This window comes from Ciconia boyciana, chromosome 24, assembly GCF_034638445.1.
Source record: "Ciconia boyciana chromosome 24, ASM3463844v1, whole genome shotgun sequence".
In the NCBI taxonomy this organism is placed as follows: domain Eukaryota; kingdom Metazoa; phylum Chordata; class Aves; order Ciconiiformes; family Ciconiidae; genus Ciconia; species Ciconia boyciana.
In genome coordinates this window covers 598,137-607,250 of record NC_132957.1, presented here as the reverse complement: position 1 = coordinate 607,250, position 9,114 = coordinate 598,137, and the positions used below count along the sequence as shown (strand labels likewise).

Here is a 9,114-nt window from a genome sequence, read left to right as displayed (position 1 = left end):
GGGCTATTTGGGAGCCTTTCTCGTAATGGAAAGTGACGTCTTCAACTGGTTAATCTGGGCTTGGCATCCCGCCGGTGCTAGTGCCAAACCCTCCCAGGTTAACCCTCCACCCCCCGGGATCAGGGCCACGTGCTGCAGGCTGAGAGCAGGGATCCAGCCCTGGAACTCCCTTCCCATCACAGTTCCTGATCCAAAAGGATCTGGGTCCTGCCACCGGAGGCTGCCACGGGATTTGTGCTCCCACCAGCTGCGAGCACACCCCCTTCCTACCCCACATCTGTAAGGGCTTCGTAAGGGCAAAGCTTGCAAAGGAAGACTGTTTCCCAGCTAATTGAAGAATTTCCCATGGCAGTCTGCACAGACTGTCAGCCCAAGGCACTGACGGGTGATGCTGAATGTACCCAGAGGAATATCTACCCCAACAGATCCACCCCCCCGCCAGCTCTGCAGGGAAGCTGCCCCAAGGCCACGGGATGCTGCTGGGATGCTTGGTCAATAATCATTGCTGCCCACAATATTTTAGAGTATTTCTATGTCCAGTTTGACTCTGGCTCAGGCCAGGAGTCTCACTGGGGCAGGAGAGCGGTGCAGAAGGCAGCTGAAGGACGGGGTGGGTGGGTTTAGGGATACAGCACTGTTCCCAGGCTGAGGATGCTCTGGGAATGGGGAAACAGTAAAACCTCTCCGAGTTAAAACCTCTCTGGCCCAGATCTTACACCACCACCACCACCACCCCCCCCCCCAAATAAGACCACGAAACCCTCTCAAACCATTGGCATATTTTACACAGACAAATCAAAGCCAAAGAGAAGGCTTGACTTGAGAATCTCTCTGAACCCTCTGCCCCTGTGGGACAGGATTCTTGCAGCCCCGCAGTATGCTGAACAGCCTCGCTGCTGTTTCAGCAGGGACACGGTGGCTTTTGCAGGCTGTCTCCGAGGAAGCAGAGCTCCTTCCAAAGCAGGAGCGTGGCATATAGTGCTTTTCATGTTTCGGCCCTTGGGGAGGTCTCTGTTGGTGCTGTCTTGTGCCTTTGGCTTTGGCATGGATCGCTCAACCTGCCAGGCAGAATTAGATAAAATGTTTGCTCATCGGCACAGCTAAAATACAGTTGTCTCTATTCAGCTCCATTTTCAGAGCCGTCTGCGAGCCGGGGGATGGAGTTTGCATGCTGGGAGCAACTGCTCAGGAAAGGGCATCCCGCGTTGTCTGGGGGATCAGGGACATCTCAAAGGACATCAAAGATTCCCTGGGGCTGCCAGAAAGAGGAGGGAGCAAGCTGAGAAGGGAAAGGGTGTGGGGAAGTCCAAATAATTGGGAACAGAGGAATATGAGGACCTGTGGGGAACTGAGAGAAAGGAAGGGATGTCCCAGAGAGTGAGAGGAATCGCAGAGAGGGAGGGGAGAGAGGGAAAGTGGGGAGGCCCTGGTGCTGGCGTGGGGATTGCTGCTGCCTGCCCATGCCAGGGAGCAGCACCCGGCGCTTGGCAAAGGTGCTATGGCAGAGGTTCCCTCTGCACCTACCGTAAATCTCAACGTCATCATAGATGTCAGTGTCCCTGCAAGGAAAAAGATGGGGTGCTGTGAGCAGTCTGGTCTCCCATGTCCTTACCACCTCTCAACACTGAGGCGAGGGCCAGCTCCTGCTGCTGCGTCTGTCCTGTCTCTCGTAACATGTCTGTGGGCTCTGGTGTCCTCCACACAGCCCCGTTCACCTCCTCCCAGCCTCGTGCTCTCCCTGCAGAGATGGGATCCTCTGGTGTGGGGTGAGCACAGCTCCGGCCCCTCTCACATTGCGCATGGACGGTGGCCCCGTCCCAGGCTGCCGGGAGCCGCAGACCCAGCTGCGCAGAGGGGCAGCACTGGCCCGTGGTGCCATGCCACCGGCAGCATCTGAACAGTGTCTGGGCAGGTCCCATGTGAGGGACCACAGCCTGGGGAAGGCTCACAATGCCCCAGGAAGTTGCTCCCAGTGCCAGAACCTCTCCTGACACCATGACAGATTCCACCCCCAGGGTAACTAGCCAGTGTTATGCTTATGATCACTGCCTGGGTAGGATGATTTTGAGTTGGCACTCAATGGCCAGGGCTGGTTCGGTGCTGGGCACTCGCTGGGAAATTGCTACAGCTCGTGGAGCAGGGAGGAAGGGTCTGGGGAAGAGGTACTCACAAGTGTAGCATCACAGCCCGGGGCACGTAGCCATCTGCAACAGAGCGAGGAAAAGCATGTCAGGTTGTGCCAGGGCACATGCATGGTCTCACCCCAGCACCTGCCTCTGCCCAGGAAAGCCAGGGTTTAGCAACGTCTCGCATCCCCAGGGAGAGCTGGGGGCAAGGAGGAGCCCAGCTCTGGGAAGCCGAGCTGGACCCTTGGGAGGAACCTGCTCGGGGCAATGCAGGGAATGAGCCTGCCAGGCTGGGTGGCAGCTGGCTGGGAAGAGCCTGATCCCTGTCTCTCTGCCTGGGGGATCTGCAGCCCATTTCACCTGAGCATCCTCCGGTGCAAATGTGGCTTGTGGAGTCCATGCCTATGGCAAAGCCTGATGTGCCGGGCTGGTGGCTGAGAGGGTCTGGGAACTGTGAAGGCTTTTAGCAGAGGGAGCCGACAAGCCCAGCTAACAGCAGAAATGCTGGTGCTGAGCAGGAGGAAGAGCAGGACGTTTGGGCAAAGAAAAGTAGGAACATTTGAGACCCAGGATACATGTCGGGTCTGCCTAACGGCAAGGGGATGTCTCCTGCTGTCTACCAGGGTGTGTGCACACGAAGAAACTTGTTCCTAAAACTTTGTGTGCTGTGATCCCTGCTGCAGGCAAAGCCTCAGCCCCCACAGACTTACACCTCCTCTGGCTGTTTCGGCAGAGGATTTGCTCCTCATTTGTAAACTGAATGACATCAAGAATTTCTCCTCGTCTAAGCGGCAGGTTCTTCCCTCCGCCCCTCTTCTCCATTGCTGCGGGGTCAACCATCATCTGAGTCAGGACGTTGATGTTTCCTTCGAACTGAAATACAAACAGCAGCGCTGCAGCTCGGCAGCCACCCCAGGGTAGCCTGAGCCGGGCAGCTCCGACCGTTCTCCCTTCTCGGAAAAAGCTGATCCCTCTCTAGCCAAATGGTCTGTGGGACTGGTCTGATCTGGGGATGTTTCAGTGGTGAACAGGGCAGGTGTGACCTGGCTGTCGGCTGGTCTCTGCGGAGCACAGCTCCTCTCTGCCATTGTGTTGTGCCCTTCCCAGGAGGTGAGGGGAGCTTAGAGGGATAAGTGATCGCTTGTTGCTGCTCACCTTGAATTTCTTCTGAAACTCCCTGTCTGCCTTCTCTTCCTTCTTGCATTCCTTGAGTGTCATTGGCTTCATCTTCCGGGAGACCTGGGCTTCTCTGCAGAGTTGTTGCAAGTCATGGGAAAGCTCAGGTGACCCCATGCTCTGCTCCCTCCCTTCCCCTTCTCCCCCCGGGGTTGCTGCCCCGTCACATTTCCCTGCACCAGCTCTCCCCCAGCGCCCGAAGGTGCCTCCCTCCAGGGCTGCTGCGGCTCTCAGGCGAGGTTTAAACCTGCCGCTTGTGCTCTTCACCATGGACATTTCTATCACAAGCCCAGCAGAGACCATTAAACCACCAGCTTTGTCAAAGCAGCAAGGAGCCCTGGCCATTTTGGGACCCTTAGAGTAAAAACCCCTGTTACCTCTGTGCAGCTGCCAGCAAGGCAACCCTGTTAGAGGCTTGACCGGCATCTCCACCTGTAAAACCAAACACCAGGAGAGGTGCTGCCGTGAGGCTGCTATAAGGTGTAGACACCTGCTGAGACAGGACACAAGACTGAAACAGCAGCAAGAGCTTTCTCCTCCTAGGACCAAACCCTGAGTTTGCCCCTGAGCACAGGGGGGATCAGGGTTTCCCATGCCCATTTACAAGGCAGCAGAGAAACCCATCGCCCTCCCGTGCATGGGAGCAGCGGGCTCAGCACGGGCTCTGCTGCTGCCCATGGCTTGTTGGGGCCTCGAGGCTCTCTGAGCTGCAGCGCTCACATCAACCAGCATCCCGGCCCCTCCTCTACTCACCTCCTCCAGGGCGGGGATATGCTGGTGGCCGGGACATGGAGGGCTGCAGAAAGCCTTGGCCTCTCCTGAGCAGCCCAACAGGCTCTACATCATCGTATATCTCATCTTCATCCCTGTGACAAGGCAGACAGCGATTAGGAAGCCCTGTTGCAGCGATGGCACTGGGGGCCAAGGCCAGGATTGAGGAGGAGGGTGGGCAGCAGGTGGTTGGGCTGCCCGTGGGTTGGCCCCAGTCTGGGGCAGAGCAGGACAGCAGCTCTGTGCCACGTGCCAGCAGCCCCTCACAAGGCTCGGCAGTGTGGCACAGCAGCCTGGGGTGTGCCACAGGAGATGGGCAGCGGAGTGCAACGGCAGCAGCCAGACCTGTGCGGTAATGCAGCCCACGAAGGACGGCGCTTTGCACCGCAGGAGCTGCCTGCACAAGGTGCCGTCCCACACTGGGCTCCGGGAGCAGGCAGGAAAATGCACGGACCCTCTTGCTGTTCCCTCTCGTGCACTTCCCATGGGTTGGGACAGCCCGGAAGCCACCTAGAATAAAAGTGCCGCCTCAGTCCTTACCCTGTTACACTTGGAGCATCCTGCGGCGGGAACCGCGCTGCGGCTGATGCAATGTAGCCTGGTTTCAGGTAACCTATGGTAAAAAGAGGAACGGGAGGGAGCAGCGAGGGATTATTTCACATTTTCTCCTTGACTCTATCACCCACCCCGAGGGTCAGAGCTGCCCTGGGCTAGATTTAGTGTAGAGGGATGCGGGGAGATAAAACTGACTGCACATCTGGATCTAGTGAGGTGTTTTTACTCCATGGCCCATCTGTGGATTTTCTTTCCTCCTAGCACACTGGGGCACGGCTCATCAGGGAGCTCACTGGGGAGCTTTAATATATATTTTCCCATTCTTATGTCCCTAATGTTACTTTCTCCCTGGACCAGTGATGAAAGGGGAGGGGAAGAGGCCAAAATGGGTATTTTGAATGTGGTGAAAACCCCAAACTCCAGATCTGTACCAGAGTCAGGGCAAGTCCTGGATATCTCCATGTGCTCAGGAATATCATCAGCCAGAACATGCTGCTGCACCCTGTACGATCACTGGCATACCTACACCCCTGCTAAGATCTCGTTATTTTTATCACCAGCCTCGTAGCTGTCACCAGCCTGGTCAACCAGACCAACCAACAACTGGCACAAAGATCCACAGTACAACATCGCAGCTCTGCTGGGTTATTGTACCAAGTAATGCACAATCATATACCAGGCTCTAAAAATCGTAAGATTGCCCTAAAAGTTAACAAAAATAACCAAATCAGGGCAGGGGTGTAATTCTAGATGTTCAAACGTGCCTCAGTACCCATGAGACAAATAAATACTTGAAAACTGCTGGTCTGTAGGACATGCGGAGAGCAGATCAGGGCCCCTCAGCCCAGGGCCGGGGCCGGTCTCAGTGGGTGAGCATCTCCCTGCACAACAGCACGTCCAGGCCTGAGAAAGGCCTCTGAGTGCTAATACAATAATAATGTCTTATAATAATAACATAAACCAGCTAGGGTTTGCAGCTCTCATAAGGAAAGGAAGAGAGGCTCTACTCTCACAGTTGCCCTCTACCCCACGGCTATGGTGTGAGCTGGTTAGTAAGGAACCATCCTTTAAATGGGGTGGTGAACAAGAACTTAGAGGAGTTGAGGAAGAAACGGGATTTGAAACAAGTTTCATCACCCAGGGTGTGGATTAGCAGAGCGGCAGCTGTTAGAAACCAGCAAATCTGCCTAGATCTGGAAGGCCTCCATGGAGCATGGCAGGGCTCATGCTGAACGGAGAACCACCACGTCCAAGAGGCACCAAGCCCTGTGTCCCATGGACAGCCGGTAAGGAGGGCACACCAAGCCAGCACCGTGGCCCCGGTGGCCATAGCTCTGGCTGTGCCTGGGGAGTCTCGGTGGCTCCCTCAGGCTTGGAGGTGGACAGTGTTGCAGGCAACGTGCTGCCAGCTTCAGAGAGCTTCTGCCCCTTGGCCACGGGGTGTGTAAGTGCTTCTTGCCCAGAGGATGGAGACCAGCTCTGCTTCTCACCAGTCAGACTTGTCTGCTCGTACAGCCACACAAGGGTGGACTGGTTGGAAAGGACCTCTGGAGTGTCATCCAACCTCCTGCTCAGAGCAGGGCTGGCCTCAGAGCTAGAGCAGGTTGTTTAGGGCCTCATCCACGTGACAACTGAATATCTCCAAGGATGGAGATGCCCATCTCCCTGGTGCCTGCTTGCAGGACTGCACCACTCTCACAGGAACACAGGAAAGAGCCTTCTCCTAATATCTAACTGGAATTTCCCCTACTCATGCCTGTCGCCTCTGGTCCTGCTCCTGGGCACCTCTGGGAAGAGTCTTGCTCCATTTTCTCCTCCTGTTAGGTAGCTGTGGGCAGTGAGAGGATCTCCCCTTCACTCTCTCTCCTCCCAGCCAAACAAGCCTGGGTCTCGGCCTCTCTTTCCCCACATGCTGCAACCCCCAACCATCTTAGTGCCCTGCACTGGGCTTACTCCAGTTTGTCAGCATCCCTCATGTTACTCCAACCTTACTCCCTACAAGCACCCCAGAGCCTGATACCTGTCCCCAGGTACTGTCCCCTTCTTTTCTTCACCTGCTGTCCTCTCTCATTCCTTTCCGCATGCTATGCCTATAAAAGCCCCTTGGGCATTACCAGCCCCCACCTCTCCATCAGCCCCCCCAATATTTCCATCTCCCAGGAGCTCCAGACTCTAACTGGGGAGATTTTCCTTCCTGAAAAGTATCCTTCTCTGGGGGACTTGCAGGTGCCTGGCCATACCCGGCTGAGCGCTACTTGGTGGCTCCATGGCAGGACGGCTGGGTGTCCCAGGATGTGCAGCCGCACCGAACTTCTCCAGATCCACAACAGGAGGGCGCCTGGGCTTGGCCGGCCTCGCCCCCAGCGCCTTGACATGTGGCAAAGGCTTCCTCCGAGGCACAGCTGGGTGCCCCGTCCCGTGGGGGCTTCCCGCAGCATCCCGGGAGGCTGCAACAGCTGCGCCTTTGGCAGGAGCTGCTGGAGCACCCTTGTCTTTGGCAAGTGGCCATGTCCGCTGGGCTGGGTTTCTCTGGGGAGGATCGGAGGTGGCTCCCACCTCCTTGTTCAATGCATCTCCTCCTCCTGGCTTTGCAGGGACTGGGGGGAAGCTGGCATCTTGAGCAATCCCCTTCTTCAGTCGCACCACCCATCCCGGGGTCTCACAGGTCATATGAGGAGACAAACGCTGTCCCACACTCTGACCTTTACTGTGAGACGGAGAAGCCCTGCTGAAGTCCACCCTCCTGGTCCGGGTGGGCTCGGGAGGTGGCTCGCCCTTGGAGCCCGGTGCAGGGGTCTGTCCCAGCTCTGTTGCAGGGGATGCTGCAGAGCGACTCTCCAGCCAGCTGCCTGCTTCGGGAGGGTCTTTCCTGTTCCCTTGGAGCTTTGCCTGTAGGTGCCTCACCAAAGCCTCTTTCCCCGCCAGATGTGTCTGCGACCATTAAGAAAAGCTCCAGTTAAAACACCATGGAGGAAAACGAGTCAAAGAGCCCCCTGGGGAATGCAATATTTCTTCAGCATGGCCTGACACCAAGCCTCCTCCATGAAATGTGGTCTTTGCTCAAAGCAGTCCTAGAGCATGCCTCAGAAAACAACACTGGGCTGCACCAGGTCGGGAACAGGTCCCACCGCCCTGAGGGCATCCAGGAGGCGTTTCATGGAGTCTTTTGGTCTGATCCACCCTTCGTCCACTACCAGGGACCATCAAAACAGAGGGATGGGATGGGGGATTATGGGGTGGGAGCTTTGCTACTAGTAGCAAAGCTCCTGAGGGCAGAATTTGAGATGTAGACATTGCCCAGGGCTCAGATGGGAGCAACCTGCCTTGCCCTGGTCCTGGTTCCCATGAAGTCCATGGTGAACCCAGGGCAGTCAGGCAGCAGTTGGTGGGGGACACCACACAGAGCCACCAGCATCCCTCCCTGGAGGAAAACCCAGGACGGTGCTGCTGAAACTCATCCTGCCAAAGCCTGCGTGCAAAAAACCAGGCCAAGCGGCAGCAGATCTGCCCTACTTCTCTGACCAGCGCGTTTCCTGTGCTGCTCACACTGTACACGTGAACTGGGGCACGCCGGCCCCAGCACAGAGCTGACCCTGGCTTCCTGAATGACCAAAAAGCACCTTTTTCTGAAGCCTCCAGAGGAAGGCTGCCAGGAGGAGTCTGGATGACTTTTGGAAGAAGAGTGCCAGGTTCAAGGTATGGCACAAAACTCAGGTGGGATGGGGTTACATTTTTCCTAAGCTTCTCAGATGGACCTTATGGGAGGGGAGGGATCATCTTGCCCTCCCCATCTTTCTCCCACTCCCTTGTCCCCGGATCACAGTGTCCCTTCGGCTCTTTGCCCTCGGCAAGCTGTAGGCTTTGATTTTGAAGTTCTCCTCCCTCTGGGATTTCAGTTTGGGTTTGTGCTTGCGTAATTTTTTTCTTTCACAACAGAAGGGCTAGTATGCAAAGAAGCTAGCGCAATATTTTTAGACATAAGTGCTCAAATGTTTATATACCTAAATAAGTGCAAGTTCCCCTCGCATTCCCAGGCAGTCACCCCAATTTCCCTGGCAAACGCTGCAAACACAGCACTCTGAGCGTAGCCTGTGGTAAAGCAGCGCGAATTCTGTTTCCTGCACACCAGGCAGTGGGGCTTTCACTCAAACTAGTGAAAAAAAGCAACTTTTTCCAGATTCCCAAACACGCCACTGGGATTTTTGGCACCTGAATGATTCAGAGGTTTGTAACCATCAATTTTGGAGCTGTTCCATGAGCTGGGACTTGCACAGAGCCCCCAGGTGTACCTGTGGGATACAGCACCACTGTCACCATGATCAATTCCAGCTTTTTCAATACATTTTGCACTGGTGGGTGCTCTCCTGGACTCCGTGGCAGTATGTGACCTCCTCCTCTTTCACAGATTTTACATCCAGCCCAACGTCACCCAGAAAATCTCACACTCAGACCAGGAACTGGTCAGAGACCTTTGAAGCTCCACCAG

The 9,114-nt window shown here is 55.8% G+C and overlaps 1 protein-coding gene across 1 annotated transcript; it reads right to left on the bottom strand.

The window, feature by feature from the left end:
* Positions 1-921: 921 nt before the first annotated feature.
* Positions 922-5,258, bottom strand: PRAM1 (PML-RARA regulated adaptor molecule 1). The gene is made up of 9 exons (XM_072845866.1): positions 5,186-5,258; positions 4,614-4,686; positions 4,056-4,168; positions 3,680-3,734; positions 3,282-3,375; positions 2,837-2,999; positions 2,171-2,204; positions 1,525-1,559; positions 922-1,058 (listed from the first exon to the last, which is right to left on the bottom strand). Exons 1-9 carry the CDS (start codon positions 5,256-5,258, stop codon positions 1,054-1,056), a joined length of 645 nt encoding a protein of 214 aa, XP_072701967.1. The 3' UTR covers positions 922-1,053.
* Positions 5,259-9,114: the final 3,856 nt, after the last annotated feature.

Excerpts from the sequence above, each read along its gene's own strand:
- PRAM1 (XM_072845866.1), bottom strand. The coding sequence starts at position 5,258 with ATGTTGTACTGTGGATCTTTGTGCCAGTTGTTGGTTGGTCTGGTTGAC. Across the intron at positions 4,169-4,613 it reads GATGCTCCAAGTGTAACAGG|GGATGAAGATGAGATATACG; the intron begins GTAAGGACTGAG and ends GCCTTGTCACAG. Across the intron at positions 3,735-4,055 it reads ATATCCCCGCCCTGGAGGAG|GTGGAGATGCCGGTCAAGCC; the intron begins GTGAGTAGAGGA and ends TTGGTTTTACAG.